The following is a 17,233-nucleotide window of genomic DNA, read 5'->3' as shown; positions in this document are numbered from 1 at the left end:
CCTGATCAACCTTGAACTTTATTTCCAATCGTAAACGTCACAAAATTGTCCACAGTTTAGCATTTAACTTACAAGACTGTTCCTTGCTTCCATCCTACCCCAGACTCATTAAATATTTGTATTCAAGCTGGTTAAGCAAACTCGCTTAATAAAAATTTTGGTCCACAATATTACTTTAAACTGAGTAAGATAGTGCTTAACTATATCAGGCATTATATATTAACTATTTGCATTATTCGTCTAAAATATTTGCTTGTAACATCAATTAGTGCTGGTTTTCAAGATTCATGATTCAACTAACAATGGGCTGGATGCACATGTACATTGACTGTACCTTCTAACATAAACGGACAGCCATGTGACCGAGGTGTGTGATCGGAAGAATGTAACGAGGGTATGATTTTAAAAATAGGACACTTTCAATCAAAATGTATTTCTAAAAGGTGCAAATTTTCAACCTGGAAATGACAAACACTACTTAAACCAATAATCAAACATGCGTGCTTTCAAAATATAGGTCTTGTCGCATGCAATACAAGTTGACAGCGTGCTATTTGTTCTCTGACGTGCAATTTCCAAAGGCAGAATAGTGAACAAACTAAATTGCGGTTTTGAAAATGAAGGCATGAATATTCTTAACTGTCTCCGTAACTGAATTAAGATGTTCAAGGGGACTTACTGTCACTCTTTAATAAGTAGCATTTACTGGTTAAACGGCAAGTTTGATGAAAGTAGCAGAGTAGCAGGTATGTGAAGCAAAAACTGCATCAAACATCCTGTATTTTATTTAAAAAGGTGATGGGAAACAACTTCAGGAAAAGACTTTCTATGCCCTGATGTAGTTCATACTCAGAAGCTCAAAGAAGCTTGCAATCCGGATCTTTAAAAAGGGGACTTCTGTAAGAAATGTCACGTCATTTTCCTGAATGGCGTGTGAAAGTGGCTGGATGCTAGTTTTTTTGACTCGGTTTAAATAATTATACAGCATGTTTGACAAGTTGAAATTTTGTCAAATCATGCCCCCTTAATATATTGAGTTAAACTATAACAAATAACAGTCATTCCATTCTATGAATCGTAATGTAATATGAACTAGACAATTGAAGCACAGCATTATCTTTGTCGTTTCATACAAAATTAGTAGAATGGTTACCTGTTTTGAATATTTGCTTTGTGCACTTGATTAAGTTTGTACCATATAAAGAGGAATGTGCTAAATTGAATATTTCTAATAAGAAAATCAGTTAACGTGCTTTGAATGGCCACTTTAGGCAAGAGTTCTCCAGTACTTGTTAAAATGCCAAAATAGTTTGATCATTTTATTTTACTCCTTTCGATTAGTTCTACCTTCACCCCAAAATGTAATTGTTCTTATAATCCACAAGGGAGTAAATTGTACATACTAGTGCAAGTTGTAGATTAGAGATTTTCATGATTTTTGATTTACTTCAAACATATTTCAACCATTATATTTTTGGAGAAACAAATTTGCTTACTATTTGTTTTTGATGAAAAGGCTACAGAACCAACCTAAAATTGGGAAGACAAAGGGAAAAGGACAGGTCCCTTGGGGGCCAAATGTATATTGCAATTTTTACCTCAACATCTTAAAAACAAAATGCTAAAATTCAGCAGAGAAATGCCTTCCTAAAAATCTTTATTTATAAAGGCAGTTCACAATTATATTAGACAATTTAAAGTTGGACTTTAAAATTTTGTCAGTAAAACTTCATAAAGTATATTAATGTTTTTTGTCTAAAAGTTAAAAGTGCATAATTCCTTAACCTTTTCTGAACATTAATAATCTTGTAAAGTTAATGGTTGATTGGTTATAGTCATTTTAAACAAAGGCTCGCTTCCTGTAATTGTTTGTCGTCTTCATATAACGTTGGTTACATTGGTGGGGTGCGTGAAATCGTGGTTTATAAATGAAAATCCTTCAAACTCTGCCTGGTCAATGTTGGCGATGACCAGCTGGTCAGGTGGTGTCAACACTGGCTGGCCTCTTGTGAAAAACTTGTCAAAATTTTCAGCACTTCTGCCACACTGTGGATAGAGAAAAATAATGTCAGGACATCTGTTGAGGGAAGATTAGCGACCACGTACAGTTCAGTAGCAATAACCCTTTGCATCTGTAAATAGGCACAGTAGTGCAACGGTTGAATTGCTGCCTCACAATGCCAGAGACCCTGACTACAGGTTGCTGTCTGCGTGGAGTTTATACGTTCTCCCTGTGACCGCATGGGTTCTCTAGTTTCGTCCCACATTCCAAAGACGTGCAGGGCTGGAGGTTAATTGGCTTCTGTAAATTTGCTCCTAATTTGTTGGATGCGAAGGTGGGAAAATATAATCGTTGGGCCAGCACGGACTCGGTGGGCCGAAGGGCCCGTTTCCACGCTGTATCCCTAAACTAACTGAATAACTGTCTCCGATTTAGGAAATGGTGAATGACAAAAGTGATATTTAATAGGTAGACAAAAATACTGGAGAATCTCAGCGGGTGAGGCAGCATCTATGGAGTGAAGGAAATAGGCAATGTTTCGGGTCAAAACTCTTTTTCACTCGCTCCATAGACGCTGCCTCACCCGCTGCGTTTCTCCCGCATTTTTGTCTACCTTCGATTTTCCAGCCTCTGCAGTTCCTTCTTAAACAGTGATATTTAACATGTCGCTGATTGAAATGGCTAATTCTAGCTTTTCATTTTTCACTACAAATCTAACTGTCCTCCTTTACACACTTCACAGCTGCGCAAACATTTAGAGGGCTAATGAGAGCCGGATACACAGGAAAGAGTATCGTGAGTCCGAATTCCCTCCTCAATGATACAGCCCATGAGGTAGATTGATGAGGATTATTGAAATTGTTTTCCGAATATTTTGTTGGTCTTTCAGTCTCATCCTTACATCCTGCTGGAGATTTTTGCCCAGATAGTTAAATCTGCCCCAGAGGGCAGTGGAGGCAGGTTCTCTGGATGCTTTCAATGGACAATAGACAATAGGTGCATGAGTAGGCCATTCGGCCCTTCGAGCCAGCACCTCCATTCAATGTGATCATGGCTGACCATCCCCAATCAGTACCCCGTTCCTGCCTTCTCCCCATATCCCCTGACTCCGCTATTTTTAAGAGCCCTATCTAGCTCTCTTGAAAGCATTCAGAGAACCTGCCTCCACTGCCCTCTGAGGCAGAGAATTCCACAGATAATTCAAGAGAGAGCTAGATAGGGTTCTTAAAAGGAGTCAGGGGATATGGGGAGAAGTTAGGAACAGGGTACTGATTGTGGATGATCAGCCATGATCACATTGAATGGCGGTGCTGGCTCGAAGGGCCGAATGGCCTACTCCTGTTTCTATTGTCTATTATTAAATAAGCTGAATGTTAAAAAGTACATTTTTTCCCAGTAGATCAGAAGTTACGTTACGATCTGTTTAACCTTATTACACCTGCTTGACAATTTGTTCCACACTTCCTGAGTGCCGTGGAGGTACTGAATGCACTGATCTGAATAATGGAATGTAAATTGAAGCATTATTTCTGAGTACAGGGTGTTAACATGGAGCAGTGGGGCACAGCAACAGGCCCTTTGGCCCACGATGCGAGATTAAACTACTCTCCACGGCCTGCAGGATTTTGAGTCCAGAGTGCTAATCACCATACTAATTAATTGTTGCTTTTAATTATCAAGACCTGATTAGGGAGCTTTTCAAATGAGATGCTGAACTTTAGCACACACTTTAAATTTTGAAGTGATATATCTTCACAGTGGAACTTGCTGCGATCAAAGATTTCCAACTAATACTGACCAAGGGTTTCCAGAAGAACACAAGATATAGCAGCAGAATTAGGCCATTTAGCCCATCTGGTTTGCTCTGCCATTCGCTCATGGCTGATCTATCTTTCTCTCTCAACCCCTGCCTTCTCCCCCTAACTTTTAACACCCTTACTAATAGTGGAATTCTCTGCCTCGGAGAACTCTCTGAACCAAGTTAAATTCCACCCCAGAATGATTTACCCGCACTGATTTGTTTCTTTGCTTCAAATGGCCACGTTTGTAGACCATTGTATGACGTGAGAATGACATGGAATCCAGAGGCAGTTCTATGTTGACTTCTATATTACAGATCAGCATCTTCCCATTATCAACCCTACCCTTCACGTTCCAATAAAGCAGTAAAAACTACCTATTTCAATGACTGCAAGTAGCTAGTTATTGACCTTGGGAAGCAAGGTGGTGAATACATCGCAATCACCATCAATGGGGCCGAAGTGGATATGGTTGACAGCTTTAAGTTCCGAGGCATAAATATCATCAACAACTTGTCCTGGACCAAGCACACTGAAGCTAGCAGCAACAAAGCACACCAACGCCTCTACTTTCTCAGAAGACTATGGAAGTTTGACAAGTCTCCAACAATTTTCACCAACTTTTCACTACAGATGCACCGGTGAAAGTGTCCTATTGAGCTGCATTACAGCTCTGCCCAAAACTGCAAAAAATTGCAGAGTGTCGTGGTTGGAGTCCAGTCCATCACACAGACCAGACTGCCCAAGCTCTCCCCCTCCACCTTATTGACTCCATCTACACTTCATGCTGCCTCGGAAAAGCAGCCAATATAATAAAGGAAGCTAGGGTGCAATCCCAATCTTCCAACCTACCTCCATGCACACGTTAGACCTTTTCTTTGTAACTGTAACACTGTATTCCGTACTCGGGTATTTTTCTCTTTTCACTACCTGTTGTGCTTGTGTATGGTTTTTCAGTACTCGATGATTTGACTGGATAACACACACACAAAGCTCAGTACATGTGAAAATAACAAACCAATACAACAATAAACGCAGCTGTAAAGAAATGTCTCTTTCATTTACTGCTACCGACTGTCTGTCTGCTTGTTCTGGATGCACTTCCCTCTGGAAGGCGACTCCGGATTGTCAAAGCTGCCACAGCCAGACATAGAAACAGTTTTTATCCACGAGTAGTTGCTCTACTCAACAGCCAAAAATCTGTAGCCTCCCTTTGATCTGGTATTTTGTTGGTTCACATGCTTGATCAATGGCGTTTTATCATTAATGTTTTATTATTATTAATGTTTAGTGTTTTCCGAGTCATTCGTAACTGTCACTGTATGTCATGTTGTTACTTGTGGGTGGAGCACAAAGGCAAATTCCTTGTATGTGAATACTTGGCCAATAAACTTACTTGCTCACAGATATAGAGAGCTTCTCTGTGGCTATTCCATAACATACCAATATTTTCAAAAACTATCATCTCTTCTCTCAGTTGCATCCTCGGGGAGAAGACACAGAAACTTGAAAATGTGCACCACTGGGCTTGGGAAGAGCTTCTTTCGCTCAGCGTCTGAACGGTGCTTCCACAAGGTCGGCTGCAGCCCGATTCTCCTCCACCCCACTGCAGACATTGGAGTTTGTCTCTGTCTCTGGAACAACTGGTGAATTATATTCGGCACTCCGTATCTCCCCCTCTGCTCTACCTATTGGTCTTGGCATCGACTTGATTGTATTAATGTGTAGTATAATCTAATTTGGTTGGATAGCATGTGAGACGCGTAGCAATAATGAACCTACACCTGGAAAAAACTCATAAACCAGACTCTTGAACAGCACATTTTCCTGCCCTAAAAAATTGCTCCAGTTGCTTGTGTTGCCAAACAACACTGCTGGGTGAAGACGTCCTTTAAATGTCTTCTGAGGGCTGAGAAGTTGGAGAAAAGTGAGCAGACAATAGACAATAGGTGCAGGAGTAGGCCATTCGGCCCTTCGAGCCAGCACCTCTCATCCCACCATGTCCTTCATCACAACTCTATAAACAAATGTTGGGGACAATAGCCGTTTATGTTGAACGGATTGTATCTAGGGTATACCTGATCTGGTTGGATAGCATGCAAGACAAAGCTTTTCACTGTACCTCGGTACACATGACAATAATAAACCTGAGTTTGCCAACAATATTGTGGGGACAGAACAGTGCAGACTGCAAACGTACATTGAATAAGTAAGTGCGTAAAAATAGGTATTTTGCAGAAAAGAAGGTCATGAATTTTCATTAGAACTGGGAAAGATTAAGAAATCAGCTTTGTTCTAAGTTATGAATAAGTGGAAGATGGAGAACCCACTTTCTGAATAAAGCAGATGCATTTGCTATTTTTCTTCATCAATTTCCCAGACAAATTTACTTTAAATGTTAATATATCCATCGAAACCCTTGCTATCTGTTTTTTTACATTTCTAGCTTAGCTCATATTATACTTTTAAAATCTTTTTATTAATCTTTTGCTCTTTCCTTGTTTTTTTAATCACTTTCTTCAACTCTGAGCATCCAATCATCTTTGCACCGACCGGTTCCTCAGTTTGTCATTGGATGGTCTGATCCAGCAAGTTAAATTAATTTGTTGCCCATCTGTTTAACATTAAGTCATGATATTTCTACCCCCAACATTAATATCAGGGTGGCACGGCGGTGCAGTTGGTAACAGCACCAGAGACCAGGTCTGATCTTGACCTCGGCTGCTACTTGTGTGGAGTTTGCACGTTCTCACTGTGACTGTGCCACATTTCAAAGACATGTAGGTTTGTAGGTTGCTTAGTTTATGCAAATTGCCTCAAGTGTGTCGGGGGTGGAATGGCACAGAATTAGCATAAACAGGTGATCAATGGTCGGCCTGGACTTGGTGGGCTGAAGGGCCTGTTTCCATACTGTACCTTTTAATCAGTCAATTAACTTTTGTTAATGCTCATGAAAGTAAGTAAAGTTAAATGATACCTTTAACAAAACAGGTATATTTTATAAGTCTATACTCCAACATAATTTAACAAGCCAGTTCAGTGCAAAGTAAATCAATCTCCAAATGGGTAAGCTGCAACAGACATAAGCTGCAATAGTCCATTGCACATCAGATGTCAATTAGTGCAACTATTACAGCAAAGCAGTAGCACAAGTGCATGGCCAAATTCAAACATTCTCAATTAGATACAGTTCATTGATTCACACAAACACAGTTTTATTTGCCAAAAAAAATTAAAAACTGTTTTATGAAGAACAGTGAATTCGTTATCGATGATCTCTTATAAGCTTTTCAAACATTGTAAATTTTTCCTTGCTTCACTTCATTATCTTTGGGTTTCTGTGACAATGACCAGGTAGTTTTGATGGAAGGTTATTAATATGAGATGTTAATTCTGGCCCTCTATAGCATATGTCTGACCGACTCAATGTTTCCAGCGTTTTCAGGTCTCATATAAGATTGTTAAGGGTTAGGACACGCTAGAGGCAGGAAACATGTTCCCGATGTTGGGGGAGTCCAGAACCAGGGGCCACAGTTTGAGAATAAGAGGTAAGCCATTTAGAACGGAGACGAGGAAACACTTTTTCCTCACAGAGTTGTGAGTCTGTGTAATTCTCACCGGTGGAGGCCGGTTCTCTGGATACTTTCAAGAGAGAGCTGGATAGGGCTCTTAAAGATAGCAGTCGGGGGATATGGGGAGAAGGCAGGAACAGGGTACTGATTGGGGATGATCAGCCATGATCACATTGAATGGTGGTGCTGGCTCGAAGGGCCGAATGGCCTACTCCTGCACCTATTGTCTATTGTCTATTTCAATTTTCAGCATTTAGAGTATTTTCAATTACGTAGGCAATGAATCTGATCCGCTTACAACCCTTGGACTGATTGTTATTCAATACCTGAGAGGAGGGCAGTACATGCCAACTGAGTGCTACTAATTCTCTTCTCACCATCCTGTGGGAGATTGCTTTATCCCTTCATGTACATTGACAACGGAATCTAGCTGTAACTATGCTGAAAACCAAATTTATCACAGTACCCTGGACGCAACAATTAACAACAAAAATATAGTGTTATTCAACATGGGAACAGGCCCTTTGGTCCATCTGTAATTTTGTGAAATTTGCTATTATGTTCTATTCAGAAATTGAAATAAAATCTGGTTCTTCGTACTGAAATACTTGCAACTTGTATACTTTGCTGCAGTTTGAACACAAGCTCACAAACATGCTCATATTCTGCTGCACATTAGAAAAAAATTGAATAAAGCGCGCACACAATAGCTTTGTGATCTGAAGCAGGATCAGATCATTGCAAGAACACTTTCACCATTCCGAGAGTTAATGAAAAAAGCTTTTGCATTGCTTCTTGAATAAAAAGTAAGACTTACACAGGTGATATCTGCCTTGTACATGATACTCTGTAAAATGAAAACTAACTTATAATCTGTTTTTTATAGAAAGTTGCTGGTCGCACAATGAACATTCATCAATTATTAAAGTCTTAGTTTAGCAAGTTCAATTATTAGAATTGGAATGTGCTCTTGTATTCCCATGGTAATTTAGACACAGGGCAGGAAGTAATGGGGGCCGTCCAGAGACACTGGAATCTTGCACAGAACACAAAATGTCGGAGTAAACTCAGGGGGTTGGGCAGCATCTCTGGAAGCCATGAGTCCGAAGAAGGGTCTTCGCTGTGTTTATCGTGGGCTTATGAATCCTCCACATTTTACAGGCCTAAGTTCTGTCTGTCTTTGCTTTGCCCATCTTACAAACTCATTAATATCAATCTCGCTATCATCCTCGCCAATGTTCATGATATTTGTGAACTTGCTAATCATTGCGGCTACATTCACATCCAAGGTTGTTAAAGTATACAACCAACTATTTTACTCCCTTGAGAAGTACTTCACTTTTGGCTCTGTTCCGTTCCACCTGAGCAAAAACTAGCTGCTGCATTTCCTGCATTTCAGCAGGACCTTGTTGCTTACACAGACATGCGTGCGATCTGAGACCGAAAGGGAAATGTAAAGAAGTATTCTCTACAACAATTACTGATCCTCAGCAAAAACAGCAAGATATTTATCTGCTAGGTGACTGCTTGTGCTACCGTAGTCTTAGCTGAGGCAGGCGTGAATAAGGCAGTCGCTGCAGCTAGGGAAATTGTTCTTTTCCCTTGAATGTGCGTCTTTACCTGGAACTGCAAAAGGATTCTGCAACGTCTCAGACCACAGCCCTGGTTCTTTTCTTTCAGCCTGTGAATGTACAGGGGCGGCACAGTGATGCATCAGGAGAGTTACTGCCTTACAGCACCAGAGATCCGGGTTCAGTCCTGACTACGTGTGCTGTCTGTACGGAGTTTGTATGTTCTCCCCGTGACCACGTGGGTTTTCTCCGGGTGCTTCCTCCCACACCATAGACGTACAGGTTAACTGGCTTTGGTAACTTCTAAAATTGTCCCGTGTGTGTGTGTTAGTGTACGAGGTGACCGCTGGTCGGCGCGACCTCGTTGGGTTAAGGAGCCTGTTTCTGCGCTGTATCTCTAAAGTCTAAATGGTGCAAGGCTCGGTCTGCTTGGAAATTGAATTCTCCGTCTGCTGAAGCTTGTGAGAAAGAACATTGTATCTTACAATCCACATCATTTCAACTGGTCATAGAATATGTCTCACTATCAGATGCACATAAATTAGCCCTTTAAGATCTTTGACAATAGTTGCTGTTCAGGAGAATCTTAGCTTGACTTCTTCACTGAACAGTGATAAAGTACAAATCATTTTCCTTACAACTTATACAAATCAGATGAACATATATTATGTTCACGTAACCATCAATCCTGCGTATAGTTTGTTGATAACACCACGTTTATGGTTATTTATTGTTTCTAAGGCTTTACTTGGCTCATTATAAAAGCACCCTGGATAAATATAAGTACAAATCACTAAGAATATCTGGTACTGGAAGGTACAGAAGCTTGAAAGTGCTCACCACCAGACTCAGGAACTGCTTCTTCCCATCTGTTATCAGGCTTCTGAATGGTCCTTCCATATTTTGCACTCTGTATCTTCCCCTTTGCTCTACCTATTGAACCTGAGTTTGCCTTGACTTTTTTAATGTGCAGTATTAACTAAGTTGATTGAATACGCACTACAAAGCTTTTCACTTTACCTCAGTACACATGACAATAATAAGCCTAGACCTAAATGCTTGAAACCTCAATGGGTCGACTGAGCTTGTATTCACTGGAATTTAGAAGGATAAGAGGGCATCTTATAGAAAGCATCTTCTTAAATGATTGGACAGGATAGATGCAGGAAAAATGTTGGGGGAGTCCCGAAACAGGGGTCACAGTTTAAGAATAAGCGGTAGGCCAGTTAGGACTGATAAGAGGAAAAACATCTTCACCCAGAGAGTTGTGAATCTGTGGAATTATCTGCCACAGTAGGCAATGGAGACCAATTCACTGGATGTTTTCATGAGAGAGTTAGATTTAGCTCTTGGGGCTAATGGAATCGAGGGATATGGGGGAAAAAGCCGGAACGGGGTACTGATTTTAAATGATCAGCCATGATCAGCTGAATGGCCTACTCCTACACCTATGTTTCAAATTGGAACTGAAGTATTTTTTAACGCCTTGTTGTATTATCCCACATCTTTAGTAAGGTGTTCTATCAATTGCAGTTCTGCTGTTTCCAGATCTGCACATGACATAGTAGCCGCAAGTAAGACATCAATGGTGTACGAACACTTGCCACTTTCGGCTTGAATGGAGGCTGTATCTCCCTTAGTTCCAGTTTCTCCCAGTCAATTCTTCGGAAGAAAGCATGGTCCCGAATATCCCTTTCTCCCTCCGATCCACATCCAAGACGCTTTGCCGGGTGTTTTGTCATCAACTGAGAAAGGGAAATATTAAAATGACAGCTGAGATTACAAAACTGTATGTCTTTTTAAGAGTTTCTAACTACTGAGTTCTTGGAAACTAATAGTTCATGAACCCCACTTAAAAGGCTGTTTCTATCGCAACTATTTTGACAAAAGTTTAACAAAAACAGCTTTTAGATTGTGATTGTCACATCAGACTTACCTAAATATACTACACAGTTGGAAGAAATGTTCTAGTTATTCTATACTTTTCATGGCTTGGTAACTTTTACGATTTTCCACCAGCCACTTTTTAATGAACACATAATTAATGATGTTAATTCCCACATGCATACCAGCAGAAATGGTTATGCATGTGTTAATTATTTTTAACAGGTCATTAACAATAAGGTATGGAATATTTAAGTGTGTTTGGCAATTAATTCATATAAACCAGATATTTCCATTAGAACATATAAATCAGTCATCTTCTCCTGGGGCTTGGTCTGTCATTCAATAAGATCATGGCTGATCTAATCTTCACCCTGACATTACTTCCCTGTTATCTCCACTTACACCTCAATTCTCTTGTCATTTAAATGTTTTGGCCAATTTCCTTTGCTCCATAGATGCTGCCTCACCCGCTGAGTTTCTCCAGCATTTTTGTCTACCCTAAATGTTTTGTCAGTTAGGAACTTGGAATATCTTTTTTTGGGGAGAGGCATTTCGCAGGTATAGGCCAGTGGTGACTTTTCAGGTGAGATATGGGGCCATCAGGGCCAACATGTTCCTGTTAGAGCGAAGGCCAGAGTGGCAATATTTCGGGTTGGGACACTTCTGCAGTTTAATGAAGGGTCCTCACCCGAAATGTCACCCACCTGTGTTCTCCAGCAATGCTATCTGACCCACTGAGTTATTAGTCTTTGTGTCTTTTCTTGTAAAGCAGCATCTGCAGTTCCTTGTGTCCTTGTGTCTAAAGCCCCTGTCCCACATATGTGTCCTTGGCACGCTAATTACGCGACATCGTGGTCGCATTGAGGTGCAACGGTGATGCTGCCGCACAGCCGTCTGGAGCGCGTGACGTCATTTGAAAATGGACACAAAATGCAGGAATAACTCAGCGGGACCGGCAGCATCTCTGGAGAGAAGGAATGGGTGATGTTTCGGGTCGAGACTCTTCTTCAGTCTGAAAGAAGGGTCTTGACCTGAAACGCCATCCATTGCTTCTCTCCAGAGATGCTGCCGGTCCCGCTGAGTTACTACTGCATTTTGTGTCCATCTTCAATTTTCTTGGCCCCGCTCTGGGAGTAGAAGTGGGGGCGGATCCGGACCACAACGGCCGTGAGCCCCAGGCCGAGTTCGGCGATCGTTTGCCCGCTTCTGCTGCTGTTGGAGGTGAGACGTTGCGTCGCACCAGGAACTTGGGCCTGTCCCACTTTGGCCGTCAGTTACGCGACAGGTCGGTGGCGAGCAAAGATTTCGTTCGGCACAAAATTTCGGAGCCCCGCGCGATACCGCGCACAACTACATACCCCTCCACGCTTCTCAGTGGGACCGGCCCCGCGCGGCCACACGATGCCCGTGCACCTCAACGCGACGACCAGGTCGCGTAATTTGCGTGCCAAGGATATGTAAGTGGGACAGGGCCTTAAGTGTTTGCCGATGGTCAGCATGGCTTGGTGCATGAAAAATTATAAAACCTGGTTGGCATGGATGGGTTGGGCCAAAGGGCCTGTTTCTCTACTCTGTGGGCTCTGGTGTAAATGTTACCGCGTTCACAGATTGATGCCTTACCCCTTTGCAGATCAGGACGGCTTCCTTTGACAGTGATTTAGGATAAGTCACGTTATGCTCCATGATAGACTGGAAGAGCTCATCTTCATCTTCCCCATCAAATGGAGGCTGTCAGAACGTAAAAAGCAAATCACTAAAAGCTTTAGTTAAACATCCCCCAACCTGCCACCGTCACAAAGATTATTCAATGCACTTGTGGTTTAACTTTCCCACTTCAGACTAATTTGTAATTCAGACCAATTATACAAAGTGCACCTGAACCCTTCTGTTCAATGGTACTGCACTGCTTCATTTATAATTCTCACTCCAAACATTGTGCCCTTCATTTTCATCTCAGAGATGTCAATATACAGAGGCTTCAGGTTGAATTCTCCGGGGATATAAATCAGAGGGACAGTAATCATATCTTTCATTAGCTATGTTCAAAGCAACTTTGGCAGAGGCCTATAATCTCATGGCCCGACGGTTGGTGGTCAGGGAGGATGTGAAAGGTTCGGCTATGTTGGAGCGATTTGCTAGTGAACCGTTTTGGAGGTGGAATACACGTCAAGCACAAGGTGTAGTGGGTGAATAATTCAAGTCTACTGAAGCGGCAATAAATATTTGCTGCACTTGAAGTTACTTTTTACCCCAGAATCCACCACAGCACACATTTAAAAAGTGGCTTGACTTTCCTTTTAACATCATCAAAATGTAATACTCCCAAAATTACACATCTGTACTACAACAGCAAGGATATCACAAAACTTCAACTACACTGCTTATAAATACTGTGTATTTTGAATATATTTTGAAATGCTTATCAACTCTGTCCATGTACAGTATTTCTCTATCCTTCTCTCCACAGATGCTGCCTGTCCCGCTGAGTTACTCCAGCATTTTGTGTCTATCTCTCCATGTAGTCTGTGGAGTCCCAATATCCCAGTTGTGGCCGAACCAGTGTCTTATAAAGGTGACCATGGCTTTCTTGTACTTCATGTCTCTGTTTATATTGCCCAGGATCCTACATGTCCCATGATCCATCTGTCCTGCAAAAACCATGTTTTCTTTGTTCTCCCACTTTCAAATTCACTTCCTGGGGTGGGAGATTGCAACCTTCACATGGCCCACCTTGTTTCGACTAATGCAATCAACCCGACGTGCACAAAAACAAATAGATCAAATAGAACAAGTGGGCCTACAACTTTAGGCTATGCACACTTTAGGCTGAGCAAGAAGAAGATTCACTCCGACACTCCCTACAAATTGGCTACAATTTACAGAGGTCAATGAACCCACAAATTCACACACAGTTTTTAGCTTGGGAAAGGAAACAATAGACAATAGGTGCAGGAGTAGGCCATTCGGCCCTTCGATGTGATCATGGCTGATCATCCACAATCAGTGCCCCGTTCCTGCCTTCTCCCCGTATCCCCTGACTCCGCCATTGTTAGGAGCCCTATCTAGTTCTCTCTTGAAAGCATCCAGAGAACCGGCCGCCACCGCCCTCTGAGGCAGAGAATTCCACAGACTCGCCACTCTCTGTGAGGAAAAAGTGTTTCCTCATCTCCATTCTAAATGGCTTACTCCTTGTCCTTAAACTCTGACCCCTGGTTCTGGACTCCCCCAACATTGGGTCCAAACCCTTAACAATCTTATATGTTTCAATGAGATCCCTTCTGCGGTCACAGGGAAAACGTGCAAACTCCACACAGATGACACCGACATCAGGATTAAACCTGGGTCGCCGGCGCTGTGAGGCAGGAGCTCTATGAGCTGTGCCACTGTGTTGCCCTAACTCCAACATCATTGTAACACAAGTATGAATCGTATTCATAGAGGTTTCTTACCTGACCAGCAAGCATTTCATAAAGCAATACTCCATAAGCCCACCAATCCACAGATTTTCCATACGGTTGATAAGCAATAATCTTTAAAAAAAAAAAAAGAGGAAATCAAAGCAATTACTTCTTAAACAGTTCAGTGTTTCAAAAATGCCGAGACTTCTTTTTCATCCAAGTTGCTGCCAACAAATTCCGGCATTAAACATGACACTTTCAACTTGGGCAAGTTTCCCGAAAATCACTTTTGATGGTAAAGGTGTCACTTCAGCTATTTATTGGCAAGGAGCGCTTCCACAGGGAATGAGCATAGAAACGTACAACACTGGATCAGGCCCTTCGGCCCAACATGCCGATGTTGACCATCTCATTTGCCTGCAAGTGGTCCATATCCCTCCATTCCCTGCATATCCTTGATATCCTTGTGCCTATATACAAGGCTATTAAACACCAATATTGTGTGTGTCTCCACCTCCACCACCCCTGGGAATGTGTTCCTGGCACCCACCACTCTCGGTTAAAAAAAAAAACTTGCCCCAAGCATCTCTGTTAAACCCTCTCCCTCTAGTCTTAAAGCCCTGTCCCACTGTACGAGTTCATTCAAGAGCTCTCCCGAATTAAAAAAAAAAAATCAAACTTGTGGAAGCGTGTAGAATGTACGTAGCGGGTAAGTCGGAGCTCGGGGCCGTCTTAGCTGCAGACTCGTGAAGATTTTTCAACATGTTGAAAAATGTCCACGAGAGCCCCGAGTACCTACAAGTGGCCATTACCGTAAATCTCCGAGTTCGAATCAGGGCAAACTCGGATGAACTCTTGAATGAACTCGTACAGTGGGACAGGGCTTTTAGTGTCTTTTTTTCCCCAGTGTGTATATCTGACTATCCATGCCTCTCATCATTTAATAAATTGCCATCAGGATGGAAGTGTCCACTATTCTGAACCAACTTCATAGAAGGAATGTGGAATCATTAAGAACACTAGAAAATTAATAGGAGTAGGCCACTCAGTCCAACAAGCCAGTCCTAGCATTCAATATGATCGTGGCCGATCTCTCTGAGAACTCTCCTCTTCTGTGCCACTTATCTTTCAAAAATTATCAATCTCCCATTTAAATACCTCCAAAGATTGAGTTACCCAATCCTAGAGGAAAGAATTCCCGAGATTCACCGCACGATGCAACACCAGCTTTCCGCGCATCTCTGTTTTAAATGACTACGTGCTTACCATAAAAACATGCCCCATCTTTTGATTTTCTCCCAGTGGGGGAGACATCCCCGCTATTTATTCTGTCATGGCCTCCAGGATCTTGCATGTTTCATCAAGATCATTGTTGTTCTTTCAAACTCCAAATAATAGGTTGAATTTGTTTAGTCTCTCATGATAGAACTATCCTCTCTTCCCTGGAACTAATCAAGTGAATCTCTTTTGGACCATCTCCAAAGCTAGTAGATTCACTCTTAAAAATGCGGACCAAAAATGTCCAAGTCTGGCCTGGCAAATAAGCTGAACAATTGTAACAGAACTTCCTAATTTATAAACACCACCCCTCCTGCAATGAAGGGTAATATTTACCTTCCTTTAGCAATTTAATTGCATGCTGGTATATATGATAACAACCTGATCTTAAGGGCCTGTCCCACTTAGGCGATTTTTTTTTTGCCAATGTTTTCACCGTCGTAGCAGGTAGTTGAAAAAGCGGTGACTGGACCCCCCCCCCCCCCCCCCCCCCCCCCCCCCCCCCCCCCGACAACCTACCACCTAGTTGACGTCAAGCTACGGCAAGATACCGTCAACTGGCGACCTATTAGGACGTCCACCAACGACCACACCTACGACAACCTACGACCACACAGGCGACAACCAAAGTCGACCTACGTCCACCCGTGACAAGCTCCGACAAGCACCGACCCTGTCAGCAACAACTGAAGACAATTCAGTCACCGGTTGACGTGGGTAGTCGACAATGGAATTCACCGAAGGCAACACTCGGCGACAAACAGCGCCATCCTGGCGACAAACTACAACAGCACCTACAACAGGAGAAGACCAGCTACGTCAAGGCCCCAGTCGCCAAAAGGTTTTGAACATTTCAAAACCCAGCGGTGACCAGAAAAACGTTACGACTCTTTAGGCGACTTGAGGAGACCATACAGGCGGCACCCTGCCACCATGTGGTGACAGCTTAGTCACCTGTAATCCACAAAAAAATCGCCTAAGTGGGACAGGGGCTTAATCTTCATAAATGTAGTACAAGGATAGTGAGAGAGACAGGGAAGTTATTTGTGAGCATGGGCATAGATGCAACAAAAATATGAAAGGCATTCCATTTTCTAAAATTGCAATTCCTATCTGTAGTCTGGGCTAGATCAGCCATAATGCATCTGTACACAGTTGAACATTGTGGTTATATTGCTCCCACTGCATGTTAAAAAGACCAGCTGGTCGTCAGAAAGCTTCTATTAGCTGTGGCCCAAAATGCAATATCTATTCCCAGCAACTCTATGTATAATTCACTGAACTTTCAGAGAAAAATACCTAATTCTGAGTTTCCTCCAGCACTTTGAAAGGATCTGTGAAAGTTTAGTAAAACAGAAAATACTGTAAATATTGTGTGGAGCAAGTTGCATCAGTGTTATAGTCTTACAGCTCCTTCAGCCCAACTTGCCCACGCCTACCAAGATGCCCCATCTACTTTAGTCCAACCTGCCCAGGTTTAGCCCATATTTTCCTAAATCTTTCCTATCTATATACCTGTCCAAATGCCTTTTAAATGCTGTTATAGTATCTGCCTCAACTACCTCATCTAGCAGTTCGTTTCCATATACCCACCACCCTCTGAAAAAAATGCCCATCTCTCCATATGGGGAGAAGGCAGGAACGGGGTACTGATTGGGGATGATCAGCCATGATCACATTGAATGGCGGTGCTGGCTCGAAGGGCTGAGTGGCCTACTCCTGCACC

The 17,233-nt window shown here is 42.2% G+C and overlaps 1 protein-coding gene across 4 annotated transcripts in view; it reads right to left on the bottom strand.

Moving 5' to 3' along the window:
- The window catches only part of LOC129708162 (protein kinase C alpha type), a 172,367-nt gene continuing 155,134 nt past the window's right edge, over positions 1 to 17,233 (bottom strand). For 2 of the 4 annotated variants that reach the window (XM_055653753.1, XM_055653755.1), the window contains exons 14-17: positions 14,281 to 14,361; positions 12,452 to 12,559; positions 10,543 to 10,689; positions 1 to 2,046 (exon numbers count right to left, since the gene is read on the bottom strand). In XM_055653753.1, coding sequence (XP_055509728.1) covers positions 1,879 to 2,046; positions 10,543 to 10,689; positions 12,452 to 12,559; positions 14,281 to 14,361 — 504 coding nt within the window. In that variant the 3' untranslated portion in view covers positions 1 to 1,878. The remainder of the gene's footprint in view (positions 2,047 to 10,542; positions 10,690 to 12,451; positions 12,560 to 14,280; positions 14,362 to 17,233) is intronic. The other 2 variants (XM_055653754.1, XM_055653756.1) reach the window with 1 other exon arrangement.

The sequence above is a fragment of the Leucoraja erinacea genome, chromosome 23, assembly GCF_028641065.1.
Source record: "Leucoraja erinacea ecotype New England chromosome 23, Leri_hhj_1, whole genome shotgun sequence".
In the NCBI taxonomy this organism is placed as follows: Eukaryota; Metazoa; Chordata; class Chondrichthyes; order Rajiformes; family Rajidae; genus Leucoraja; species Leucoraja erinaceus.
Note: the sequence above shows the minus strand (reverse complement) of the source record. Positions and strands in the feature narration are given on the sequence as shown.